Source organism: Mauremys reevesii, linkage group 3 (assembly GCF_016161935.1).
Source record: "Mauremys reevesii isolate NIE-2019 linkage group 3, ASM1616193v1, whole genome shotgun sequence".
Classification (NCBI taxonomy): Eukaryota; Metazoa; Chordata; order Testudines; family Geoemydidae; genus Mauremys; species Mauremys reevesii.
Window position 1 is genome coordinate 15091056 of NC_052625.1, and position 14110 is coordinate 15105165.

Below are 14110 nucleotides of genomic sequence, written 5' to 3' on the forward strand. Positions count from 1 at the left end.
TAACAGACCGACCTATGCCTTTACCTATCGCCTAGCCATGTCCAGCAATACTGTTGTATTAGTTAGTTTCTCAGGTTTCCTTGACATTTCTTTTCTTTTCTAGTAAAATATTTATCATAATGAGAAAGAGATTTCCTAGTAAATAAGCCATGTTTGGCCAAAATTTTCAAAAGTAACTAGTAGTTGGGGGGAAGGGGGCCTCAGATTTTGATAACCCAAATTGAGACCTCATAAAGGAGCCTGGTTTTCAGAAAGTGCTGAGCACCAGATCTCTGAAAATTGAGCTCTTTTAAGGTGTCTCAAGTTTAGCACCCAGAATCACTAGTCACTTTTCAAAATTTTGACTGCACTTCTCGGTCTGTTTGGACAGACAAAACAGATTCCTGTTAGAGCTGGTCTAATTATTCCTTGCAAATAATATTTGTTAATTTAGCCCTTTCTGCTACCTTCTCTATACCTTTCATTATTTTGTATACTTTTATCACGTTTCCTTTTATTCATCTCCCCTGTGAGGTAAACAATCCCAAACTTTCCAATCTCTCTTCATATGAGAGTTTTATATATATAGGATAAATGAAACTGTTTAAGCAGGCAAATAAGACATATTTTCAAATTAATTTCAGGGTAAAGTATGTGAAACTTTAGGCATTAACTAACCTTTGTAGGACTATCTGGTGGTCATCAAAACAGTCTCAGATAACAACTAGTGTGTCCCCATAAATAGCAGTGGAGGGAAGTTGGCCAGTTTTTTCATTACTGGACTTGCTCTCGTTCACATACACTGGCATTCTCCTGCTGGCCTCTTCACCCAAGTGTGTTGAGTGAAGAAAGCTTCTTCTATTCTATTTTAAAACTGTGTGTAAACATCAGCAAATGGCTGAAGAATGGGCTGTGTCTTAAGTAGTTCTTTTTCATGGTGTTCTGTTGAAGTAAATGGGTAGACGTGGTGTTTTCTATGTTTAACCATTACAACGTAACACAGAGAATACGCAGTACAAATAAAATGTAAAAACAATTGCGCTTAAGGCAGGATACCTAATAATTTCCATAAACCTGCTATTTCTTGCCAGACTGAATGTGCTGGTTTTGGATGATGATAGAACCCTTTCATTAGTTATCCTCTGTGAGTTATAATTCATTTTTGCAAAGCAGTTAAATATATTTAAATTTGAGGATTTCTAAATATATTTTATTTTAGGCTTGTGGCTTGTCTTGATGAATTTCCGATGGCTTAATGTGTAAAGGATGTAATGTGTCCATCCATTTACACAGTAAACTAGTCTTGTCCCTACATGTTGCTACTTTTTCTCCCATTTAAGTAGTGCTCATAATGTTCTGTAGCACTTTCGTCTCTGTTTTCTTAGCAATGTGCAGTCATACGACGTTAATCCATGTTTGGTTTAGCTAAATGTCTCACTGCCCAAAAGGTTTAAATGGTTATAAGCTACATGGTACATACCTGTGCTATTCACTGGTTGATCTTAAAGTGTTTGGTTTGGAGGTTTTTTTGTTTGTTTGTTTAGCCGGGGAAAAAATGGTGCTTTCAAATTGATTCAGTTTAACCATTTATCAGACTACTATTTATTAAACTGTTTAACAAGTAATCAGCATATGAGTTACCCATTAGTAACCCCTGTAGTATTTAATGGAAATTATATTTTATAAATCCATGTTCGAGTTCTACAACATAAAAGTATACCCCTTACTCATTTGCACTGTCCTCCAAAAATGGTAATGTATTTGTAGTTCAGAAATGGTATGGATGAAAGAAGAAAAAGGCCTCAATCATTATTAAATAGCAGCAATTCAAATAATAATTTGGTGCATGAGATTAATCAAAAGATGTGAGCCATTTTGGGGGGGAGGTTGGGGGAGCGGGAGCAGGGAAGACAGGATCATCAAAATCCTGACTTATTGGACAAAATCATTGAACTTTTTGCTACAGCCTTTATTCAGTCTCATTCAGGAGATATTACAGTGCACTGCAGAACCAAAACTTAAGTCAATGGGAATTGCCTGTAGGTTTCTGAGGGTAGAATTCGAGCCTTAACTGTTCCAATCTTGGTATCGTGATCATTTCTAATCACTGAGGAGGGATCTGGTAGATGTCAAGTGAAGAGAAAAATAGAACATGCATCCTTCACCACTCAAGCCAGACAATGAAAGAAGAATATGGTGATGTGTGAGAATTCTCCTTGATTCCTAGGGGGAAATAAAACAGGAATTTGATTTAAAAAATAAAGAAACTAGAAAAACATTATCAATAATTCTCATCACAGATTGTCCACTAATAAAATACGCCATTACAAAGCTGTTAGGTTAGCTTTTCTTGTTGCATTTTTCCATCACTTACTCTGCATTTTGAATGCAGCACTAAAGAGTCTTAAAATAAGACTTTTTTCCAGGAGTCATTATTGTGTCTGTAGGATAAAAAGGTATAGCCACAATTATGTGTTACAAATAATACATTCTGCTAGATAGTTAACCAGGTGAAGTTAAACACAATAAGATGAATTCTGGGCTTTTTAGAATACTGACAGTCTTCATTTTAAGCTACAACGTAAAGTGCTTTATCCTGAGATTAGGTATTGTGGCAGAAGCTAAAACTGCCTTTTTCTCTTAACTGTGCCAGAATACAACCTCCTTTTCTTTTTGCGCTAACAAGACTGCTTTACCACCACAGCCCACTCTAAGTAATTAAATCAATCCTTTGTACTTACCGTATTCTCCTCTAGTGACGGTACTAGATCTGATTATATGCTTCATGCATATTCAAAGTACGGCACTGACAGCTCTTTAATGAGCTCTTACTTAATCAGTATGAACAATGTTCATCTTGTTCTTTTTTTCCTCATACATTAGAGCTAGGAACAGTTGGGGGAAAAAATGAAACATCCAGCATTCATTTGAAAAATATATTGTACTTTGAAAAGTGTCTAAGCTGGGGAAGTTGCATTCTGCCCTTTAAAAGTCTGATGGACAAATTGGATTACTAGTATTGGATTAAATAACAAATGGTTAGAGGAGAAATGAGAAAAGCTCGCTGTGATCACAGGCTTTAATATTTTTTGTTACTTATAAAGCTGAAGGGGTCTTTAACCAGTTATTAAAGTCAGGATTAATTTGTAATGGTCCAACTTACTAGCATTAAAAGGGTTTGGATTTTTTTTCTTAAAAAAAAATTAAAACAATGGTGTAATGCATGTATTATAGAAAAAAACAATTTTAAGTTGAAGATCTGTGTGCTATTTATAGATTTCCATCATCTTGTACTGGCTCAGATAAGGGGTTTGCACACACAGTATCGATTTGTTCTCGAACATGTTTTTCACTTCATTTAAATAATCTGTGTTGTATTGTTTCTCCAGAGAGCAAAGCGGATATTTTCACATTTTGAATTTTTAAACATTTGTACTTGAATGATTTCAATAATCATTTAAACTTGGAAAATAAACACATAGCAGTTGAATAGTTTTACTAAGTGGAAGTGTGAAATTAGTTGTGGATGAGGAAAATCCCTGGTTTTGTTTTTATTTAGAAAGAATAAGTATAAATTTAACTTTCAAATATCACTGCTGTATCAGCATTAAATCTTCTTCATTGAAAGTGTTCTATTTGCACTCTCTGTTGAAGAAAATAGTGCTAAATTGAGTAAACTAGCTAATAGTACTATGTTGCTTGAGAGTAGCAATTTTAAAATTATTTATGTTGTCATGTATCTTACCTTGCTCATATATGAAGTATCTATTTAAGTTGTATGTGCAAGTATTTAAAAGCCGTTGGTCAAAAAAAATAAGAGGCCACAATCTACTGCTATTAATATTGCACACATGTGTCATTTCACTGATCAAAAAGGCCTTCACTGGGGTACAATTGGCCTTTTTCCAAATTGCAAGCTTTTTCTCAGCTTTTTCTTTTTACTCTTTCTTCTTTTGTTGCTGCCCTGGGATTTGTGCCTATCGCAGCCGATATCACATGACCAGTGTCAGGGCATCACATGGTCCAAAATGAATACAAAAACAGCTGCCCTAAAAGCCAGATTAAAAATACTGCAAAACAGTAAAGACTTAAAAAAAAACCCTATTCTGTGAATACTTCATACACTGAAATGTAAGCATAAAAATATTGAAGATGTCCAACCTCTTTTTGTTAGGCTCCGAATTGACAAATACAGCTTTTCTGTAGATTTATTTGAATATATGCTGGAGCTCACTTCATTTTACTTTTAGAAGGAGAAAAGCTACATTAGTACGAAGAAGCAGCATCTTAAATTATGATCTCACCCTAGAATGTTTGTCGTGATAGAAACTAAGGCCCCAATCCTCAGCTGGTCTAAATTGGTGAAGTGAACGTTTCTATGTCCCCGTTTCCTGCTTGTTGAAAATGGTTTGCAGACTCATCCATTAGAATGCTATTGTGGTGTAATGTATTTGTGATAGCATCTTTTATCCAAAGATCCCAGAGTCCTTTATACACTATGAATTAATTAATCAATTAAATGTTGTCATCTGTGTAATTAGTTATGAGAATTTTTTTACCTGCATGATAAAGGGGGAATCAAATCTCATGCTGGTGCACACAAATTGATCCTTTGTAGGGATAAGAAAGTAATCTCCCATACTCCTGCCCCCCATAAAAAGAAAGTCAGCTGACTCGGGACAGTTCAGGGGAAGGTTGTCTTCTTCTAGAATACTGAGTACAGTCTAAGGGTACGTCTATACTACCCGCCCGGGTCGGCGGGTAGCGTTTGACTTCTCGGAGTTCGATATATCGCGTCTAATCTAGACGCGATATATCGAACTCTGAACGTGCTCCCGTCGACTCCGGAACTCCACCACCGCGAACGGGGGTGGCGGAGTCGACGGGGGAGCTGCGGACTTCGATCCCGTGGCGTCTGGATGGGTGAGTACTTCGAACTAAGGTAGTTCGAGTTCAGCTGCGCTATTCGTGTAGCTGAACTTGCGTACCTTAGTTCGAAACCCCCCCTTAGTGTAGACCAGGCCTAAGTCTTGCAACAGGAACCCCCATTAGCTGGGCCAATGCAACAATTCCTCTCATTGCTAATTTGTTATGAAAAACATCCTTATTGTCTCAAAACTCTTTGGAGGGAATTCTGAGCCATAAAACTGTATTGTAAATGCAGTACAGCCATGGCCTCATGCCACCCTGCAGAAAAAACCCAGGAGAGGAGGTTTTGAGGGAGGAAATCTCTACAAGACAAAGTTACTCCCCTTTTGTTCCCACAGACGGGCACTTCCCCTGTCTGCTAAGAAAAAAACGGCTGGGCCATCCCACCATAGGGATCTGTGGGAGGTAGGGAATATGCCAGCAGAAGCGCTAGCTCTGTCATGCCCTTCCTCCCCCTGCAAACCCTGGACCCTATCAGCATGACTCCAGTGGAGCAGCATTGACAAGGAGCTACTTTAAGTCACAGGGAGGTACCCAGAGAAAAAGATAATAGAGCCCAGTCTGTATGACCTTTGGTGTCTCAACAACATGGAGCCATAGGGCACCAATGTGTGTCCCCATCAGCTCTGTCCCTGATTTGTCCACTCTCCTCCCTGTGTGGATTCCAGATCCATTGGGCTGCATGGGGAAAAGGCAGAGAGTGCCATGGAGGCAGCTGGCCTTCCTTTTGATGCAGCCGGGGAATATCCATGGGACAAGGGCAGCTCCTTGCACAGATGTGGCTTCATGCATTGGCGTATTATTTGGGAATGTTGGTAAGACAGGCAGTGATGCTGAAGAATCCGCTGTGGTCCAAATGTCAACATCCAGAAATTGGGGGGTTCCTCTTAGAGCAAAAGCTCACCATGCGGTTTGGTACGTTAACGGCTTCTTATGTAAGCAAACTTTTTCTCCACAACTATTGCCCCATTACTGGACATTAATATAATGATACCTTCCCCTTATCGATAGCGTCTTTCCTCTGAGATTTTAAAGCACTTTACAAACATAATGAATTAATCCTCAACACTCATCTGAGTTAGGTGTTATCCTCATATTAGAAATGGGAAACTGTGAGATACAGGCCCAAGGTCACAGAATGAATCAATGGCAGAGCTGGGGAAAAGACCCCCAAATTCCTGACTTTATTCTTTTACTGTAGTCACTGGGCAAAGCTTCTTCCCAAATTATGCATTTTTTAGGGTTAAAATTAATTAGATTTACATGCTGGTAACATGTCTATAAAGACTTGTTTCTCCTGCTGCTTAATTTTGAGAAAGACAGGAGCTGATCAGTTGCCACAAATGGAGGCTATGTATATATGTGCAGATGTCATGACTCCAGTACCCAAGGCAACTGAGTCCCAATTCAATTCCTGTTAAAATCAATGGAGAGATTCCCTTTGACTTCAGTGAGGTCTGAATCAGGGCGCTGGTGAGGAGAAGCTATGTCAGAGTTATCTGGAATAGCAGCCACAAGGGTTGGGAGGTTATTGGCCAAAGGTTATGGACGGGATTTCACCTCCCCAGTACTCTGTGCATTCCACCCACATGGAGCCTGAATACTCTGGGTTTTTGTGGATGGGGTTAATTTCACCCATCGTAATATTTTGTTTTGTTTTTCCACCTCTTTTATGATCGTATTGTCTCGGTGGAAGTTTAACGGTAGAACACTTTTTCTTCCAAATATACTTAGTGCTAATATGATCTATGAGTATGTTAAGAGGCACTAAAATATATATGCTAAAGAATATCAGCTTTAAAAGATTGACTTGTGATAGTTCAACAGTATTAGGCTGCTGGTCTTAAAGTCTAATCCTATGTTATTGTTAACATTTGAAAAATTACGTTTTAATGCTCATTAACATGAGAGATCTCGTGTTCCAAAAATTGATACTAACGTTTGTTGTCCAGCTTGTGAAAAGTCTCATAAATAACAAATGTGCTTATATTATAGGAAGGAACACAGAAGAAGAAGAAGCTATGATGCAGGAATGGTTCATGTTGGTTAATAAGAAAAATGCCTTAATAAGAAGAATGAATCAGCTTTCTCTTCTGTAAGTATGGATGGCTGAGCTTGTTCCAAGAGCTTGGTTTATCAGTATGTTCACTTAGAATATAGATGCTAAACTTTTTTGCTTTATTTCCATTAGACTTCAGAATGTTTCCTCAAAGATGCAAAGTATGTGTGATTTGTGTACATATCAAGTAATTTGTTTTTCCTCATACTTCAGTCACGAAAATGAAAAGCATGCAATGATGCAAGATTAGTGAGAGCTGTGAAAAAATATGAAATAGCAAGTGCATTTATATGTTCAAAGGCAAAAACAGAATAAAATTACTTTCTGGAAATACAAAAATATACTTGAATTGTACTTCAAATATAACATACAAAGTTTATTTTCAGGGAAAACTTTAAATGAAAGTTGATATTTGCTCTAGTCAAAAATATTAGATCATTCACTAGTTTAGCAGTGTTGAAGTGTGGGGAAAAAGCATATTAGTGAACCTCAGGTGAAGCAATGTTACCACAGACAATGCATAATAAAGACATGTAAACCTTTTTCAGAAATGGGCAGGACTGGCACAGTTATTAGGAGCATAGAGGATGAGAGAAAGCATAAATACCATTCATTATTAGACTGGCATTTGGCCTGTTGAGGTCATCATTTCTTGTTTAGTTTTTCTCAGTGTACTGATGATTTTCTTTTAGTATGCCACCTAGTGTAGATATATGCAATTTTCCTTTGTAATATAGTGAAATGAGTTGTATGTTCACGAATTTCTTTCCATGTCTGAACTTGAAAGAAGATTCCACCTCAAAATATTAAGCTCTCTAATCCTGTGTCTAATTTTCTGTATTCGTTAGGTCAGAATTTACACGGGATAATACTTTGTGTTCATACTATCTTGGTGAATTGTTTGAATCCGGAATTTGTTCTTTAGATAGGAGAGAATACGTTATACTTAGGACATACCACAGCTGCTGCTCCAAGGATGAATATTTACTAATTATGTACAATAGTACAAGAGAGTTAAACTAAATCCAGAAAAACAGACGTTACAGAAAATGAAAAAAGCAGCATTACTGAATATTCTACCTGAGGACGGTTTTAAGTTTGTGTATCATTTGTTTGGAGTAGCTTAAAGTTGAAGAGAAAAGTCAGTTATGAGTCCTAAAATCAATGTAAGTTAAAGGTTCTTTTAAGTGTTTAATGATTTAGTAATTAACATATTGATGAACTTTTGCAACTTGCCTAGGGAAAAAGAGCATGACCTAGAAAGGCGGTACGAACTGCTGAACCGAGAGTTAAGAGCAATGCTTGCTATCGAAGGTAAGCAATATTAACACATGACATTACTTAACAGGAAGACCCATAAGAAGGCCCACCTGAGAATGGAGTCACCTAGCACATCATTCAAAATGATAGTGTACAAAAGGTCTTTACTCATATCCATAAATGATATGCAAAGAAATTGTTTTAAGCATTGGAGTCAGAAAGCAAGATCAGAAACAGGCCTTACTAAAATACATTTGAAAAATCATTGAGAGGGGAAAACAGCACAATGTATTTTTACATTTTATTGTTTTTTTTACAGCGAAGTAATCTTAGTTTTGATACAGTGATGTTGCTTATCGTAAAGGGATTTTTCACATACATGAGATTCCTTATTTCTACATTTTTAATATTTTTATAGCAGTATTTCCACTGAGAACAAAAATCTCTTCAGTCTTCATGGTAACATATTATACACGTGTCAAGTAAATATTTCCTCACACACAATGTCAGGGTTAGTGCAATCCATTGCATAATATTTTCTTCATTCTCTGTAGCTCTCTAGAGTCTAGTCCCCTTAGCTGAATGAAAACTCATGGAAAGATTGACATGGGGATAAGTGAAACAATTTCATACTTTCCATAATGCTTTTAAATGAATTGTACAGTAATCCTAAAGAGGATTCATAATAAAAATAAATATCCAGATAGCTTAAACTATTGCTTACATTATATTGTTATTTAAATATCTTAAGTGTTTTATAATGCTGCTCTACTTATACCTCTCAGTCACAAATGCTGTCTTGTAGTTCAAAGATGTTTGCTTAAAAGTTAATCCTTTGGGCTCTGTAAAATGGACCTTTTGTCTAATCAATGCAAATTGATTTTGCTATTCTATATTGACCTCTTAGCCCTTTGACTGTCCATGGTAATTTCTTTCTTCACCTGATAAGGTACCTGATCCATAATAAATCAATTCTAATTAGTTTGGAGACTTCACTGGAAGCATAAGTTTGTAGGAGAAAGACATGGATTGTCAGGTAGCTTTTTCATATCTATCGGTCTGTTACTATATTCTTGGGTAAGATTGAGTTCACCATATTCTTGAATAAAACCTGAGTTTTACACTGAGGTAACAATTAATTAGAAATTAAATATTTAAAACAGATTAAAATCCTTTTTTGACAAAAAAATAAAAGTATTGGGCATAACTTATACAGTAATGTCCCTTAATTATTTTTATTGTGGGGACTTCAAACCTAAGATCTTTGAATGCCTTACAAAATATGACAAATCACACATATAGCTTGATAAAATAAAATTAAAAATAGCAAAAGATGCCAGACATCAGAAAGATCAGATCATCTTGTTACGGTAATAATGATACTATATACAGGATTTTTCCAAGAAAAACAATATGTTTGTTTACACTACCCTTGTTATGTTTTAAAATTTTGAATTGTAATAAGATTATTGTTCTCTTAGGGACTTTTTAAAGAAGGAGCTATCCAGATAAAATGATGATTGAGGCTAGAAGTATGTTACAAGATGCTGAAATATATTTTTGAAAAATTGACTCTGAGTGTATCTGTCAGTGCTTTCAAGCTTTTCATGTCTAATTTATGCTTGATTTCAAATATTAATTAAGAGATTTTAAAAATAACACAAAACAGATATGTGTAGTAAGGTTAACTGTAGAAGAAATTAGAAAGTTAAATAGGCTAAATGAGGAGTGGAAGGCAGTATGTATTAGGGAGGCTAATGAACAGTTGGTGCCATGTAAAAGATGTGAAAGGACAAATCTAACATATGTGTACAGACATTCCCACTCCAAAACATATGGACATGAAAAAAATAGCAGGGTGGTTTCTGTTTGTGTGTTTGTTTATTTAAAGTGATTGTTAGTAGCAATGTTCTGATTCATACTGGTACTTTAAAAAAACAAGTCTTTGAGAGGTGATAATTACTGTTTTGGTGAATTGCTCTAACTCTTCCACCCGTGACTCTGCTGTTTAAAAATCTATCAAACAATTTACTTAGCTAGTTGATGACAGGGAAAAAAGAGACTTGCAAAAGGTAGCAGCCTGCTGATTGTAGATAAAGGCAGTTTATTGGCCATCGGCCTGCCCTGCTAGTCTGAGCAGTGTGGGGGCAGTACTGTAGTTTAGAGGTGCTGACCGTTACAGTGTTCAGTGATGTGGAGACAGTGTCCTCTTAGCCAACTGTTAAAATGGATGCATATGCAGTTGAATAGCCTTTTGGAGTGTTAAAAGCACTTCACACAGAACACATGAATGGCCAACAGTGGTAAAAAGAGGAATACTTTTTTCCCCCCAGTTAGCAGCAGAGATAAGAAAAGTACTGGCTGCTTTTAGCAACAAGCTATTCATATCGTTACAAGTGAATTTGCTGCTGAAAATGCTCATCCCAAGAAGGGCCTGAAATAGTTCTAAAGGATCATAATACGCTGAAGGAAATATCCCTTACTTGGTTTGTTTTAGCATGGGCAATAGAGAACACACTGCATGTGTTTGTCGCATGTAAACAAGGTACGCATTTCAGAGCTTGGCTATTTCTGCATCCAGAGCTGAGTAGCAGGATACCTTAGACTTAAACACACTTCAGTTACCTTCCCTTTTCCCCCCCAGATTTAATGCCTCCTTAGAAAAGATAAGTTCATTTTTGCACACCTTGGGGTAGTGTGTTCATTTTCTGCCCAAGAAATGGATCTTCTTTAGGATTTTGTACATCTTGATTTATTCTTGGCTTATAGTTTGAAGTGGGTGCTCTTCTAAAAGGATTTATGCATAGGTTCACTATTTTTGTAGTTATGGTTTATATGATAAGCTTTTTATATTTAAAATCAATATGTAATCCTGTGGAGGAGCTTATCCCCTAAAACCCCATTTGTAAATCTATTTTAGCTTTGTTACACAGCACAGCCACAGTATTCCATAGATTGATTAGGTTCAGCAGTAGAATCCTATCAAATGGCCTGCTCTGATGATGATGCAAACTCTTTCAGGATTGCTAGTTGACTGGAACTAAAGATAAGACTTGACTGCAATCCCCCAATGTGCTCTTTACAAAACTAGTGTTAATTTTCATCAAAGTGCGAGGCTTATTTATTATAGTGGCAAGGTTGAAGGTTTTACTAGAAGAACTTTAGACCATTTCTATTACTGTGTTTCTATTGGAATAGTCTGCCTGTTTTCTCAAAGTAATTATCAGTTTAAGCAACTAAAACGAAGACAATATAAAGTCCATGTAGATGAATAATTGAAAACATTTGGATTTCATTCTGAATTTAACAAACTACGTAATTTGAAACCGCACATTGCAAGAGACTGCATGGGGTCTTTGGCTTTCAACACTTTCAGCTCATATACAGCATCAGAGCTTAATCCTATTTTTATCCAGAGTGTAGCTTTTATAACAGTATTATTCTGGAATCTTCACGTTAATCACAGTCTATATTGTAGTTTCCCAAAGCTGTAGTCAGTGCTGGTAACTATATATAACAGGTGTTATAGATAATCCTGTCTTAAAATGTACAGCAGGTAGAAGCCAAACTTGCATGCCGTTGCTTTTTAAATATATTGACGTCTGTGTTCTCTCTGAAAGCTGGGGGAGGTATGTTTGGTCAGATATTTTTCTGTATAAAACAAGCTCCTAGTTTAATATTATATAAAATAAATATTGACCAAATACTCTGTCAAAAAACGCCTCCCTTCCTAACAAACTGCTATTTATTTGTCTTCACTTCTAAGAGGGAAATTCAGTTTTTCTCCTTTCTTAAGAAATGTATACAAGTTAATTAAGCTAACTCAACAAAGCAATTGTGTACTTGTGCTAATGAATCTTTGCATGGCATCTTCACAAACAGCACTGCTATCTACTGTAACGACAACAAAAATCAGTGTCATTCTAGGTATGAGTGTCCCATAAGACATTGTTTACCACACACTGCTGTGAGCTGTGTCTACTATATCAATATCAATAGGTAGGAATGTTACAGAGGAAAAAGTAGTTCATACCAAACGTCCAGTTCTAATGTAATTCTAAAATATTTTGGCTTCTGTCTGCACACGTAAGATGTTACAGAAAATTGCTTCTAACATTCAGAAAAATAAGAATGTTTTAAAAAACTGAAACTGCCAACTAAGACAAAACCGCAAAATATTAGATAGCTCATAGCCACGTAGAACTGGTGCTTTTCAGATCCTTCCTTAATTTATCTGGATCTTCAGGTGTCAAAATATTAGAGAAACCTTGAGATCAGCAAGATTGTAGTCAGAAGCACAGAGAAGTTAGACTAGAAGTTGAACAAGGTTTGGAGGGCATGTGAACAGGCGGGAAATTCTGAACAACGTCTTTTTTTCCTAGTTTCTAGTCGCATTACTGACGTGGTATGACATATACTTGTGAGTCTGGTTTGTTTCAGTGAGTTGAAATCACTTACGCTGGCACTTAATTTTGATATGGAATACCGTGTGATTTCACAAAGAGCCTGTTCTGAGTTCGAGCTGTAGAAGGCAGGATTTTTTAACAAGTTGAACTGAAGCAGCCCGTCCTGAAACATGCCAGACTAGGAAAGGGCAAATATAAATGGAAATCAAAAGAGCATGTTCTACATTAGCAACTAAAAGGCAGCATTTTGGGGCACCATGTTTGGGCTGGGCTGAAGGCGAGGACGATAAATTACAAGACAAATTGATTTGGTTACCACCTGGAAAATTAGCTTCCATAAGTATGAATGATAAGAAACAGCCCATTTAAAACTAAGCAATGAGAACTGTCTGCAGGCCTCCTGCCATGTAAATGTGTTGGAAGGGGACATAGTGTCACTATATCAAGTTCTTGCCCATTTATGAAACACTATTGTGTACATTTGCTTATGTTGAATGTATATATACACGTGTCTGTTTGTATTTTCTGTGTGTGCATGTCAGTATATGCACGTACACCTATGTTGGTTTTATGGATACATGTCCACAGAGAATGATAAAAGTGGTTACACATTCCTGGCTTTTTGCTGCTGTTCTAACCTTTATTGCATGATGATGCATCTAATTTTTAATTTGTAAATACAAGACTGAATTCCCTCTAGCACCACTTGCTTTCATAAAGCTTCTGAGCAGTTTGCTGTCTTGAATAAATTTTGCTTTGGAGGGGGGTCAGGGGGATTTGAACCAGCACATTCTTGTGTGGTTTGTGAAGATTCACATGGTAACCATTGGTGTGCATTGTTAGGTTTATCTGAATAAGCACCAGCCATGTGAGTTTTAACATGATTGCCCAGGGCAATAGAGAGAGAAGAGAGAAATCCAAAAGGATTGCACACTCTCTTTCCTCTGTTTTTTGGAAAGTGCACAGAGGGGAGGACACTGCTTGAGTCGGTGGTTATGGACATTTTTAAGCTGGTGTCCTGTTTCCCTCCTGGTCCTCATTTGTTCTGCTATCTCCCTCATCATCTACTTCTCCTTCTTTTCATTGTTTACTTTCCTAATGAGGGAGGCGGGGTAGACTGGTGGTTTGATTGACAGCTACAAGCCCTTACAGTCTGGCTAGAGAGCAGTTGGCTTGGACTTCAGGCATGTTCCAATCTTAAATTTGCCTTCTTTTTATGAAATGCAGATACGGCTCTGTTAAGAGGGACAGAGATCATGCAAGGGAAGCATATGGGGTCAAAAATGTTCCTTTGGACTCCTCCGGCTGTAAGCATGCACAAGATGAGTGCAATGGGAGAGCGATTAGACATTATCCAATCTTGTGCAACAAAATAATTTCAAAATCAGATCTGTAATTGTCATTTAGCAAAGAGCCTTGGATTTAGCCATCATGCAAACAATCAGACTGGTTACATTGCTATGGAGAGGGGTGCTAT

At 36.9% G+C, this 14110-nt stretch overlaps 1 protein-coding gene across 10 annotated transcripts in view; it reads left to right on the forward strand.

Moving 5' to 3' along the window:
* Positions 1-14110, forward strand: part of EHBP1 (EH domain binding protein 1) — a 330844-nt gene that overhangs the window by 314380 nt on the left and 2354 nt on the right. For all 10 annotated transcript variants that reach the window (XM_039528959.1, XM_039528958.1, XM_039528957.1 and 7 more), the window contains 2 exons: positions 6904-7003; positions 8208-8281. In XM_039528959.1, coding sequence (XP_039384893.1) covers positions 6904-7003; positions 8208-8281 — 174 coding nt within the window. The remainder of the gene's footprint in view (positions 1-6903; positions 7004-8207; positions 8282-14110) is intronic.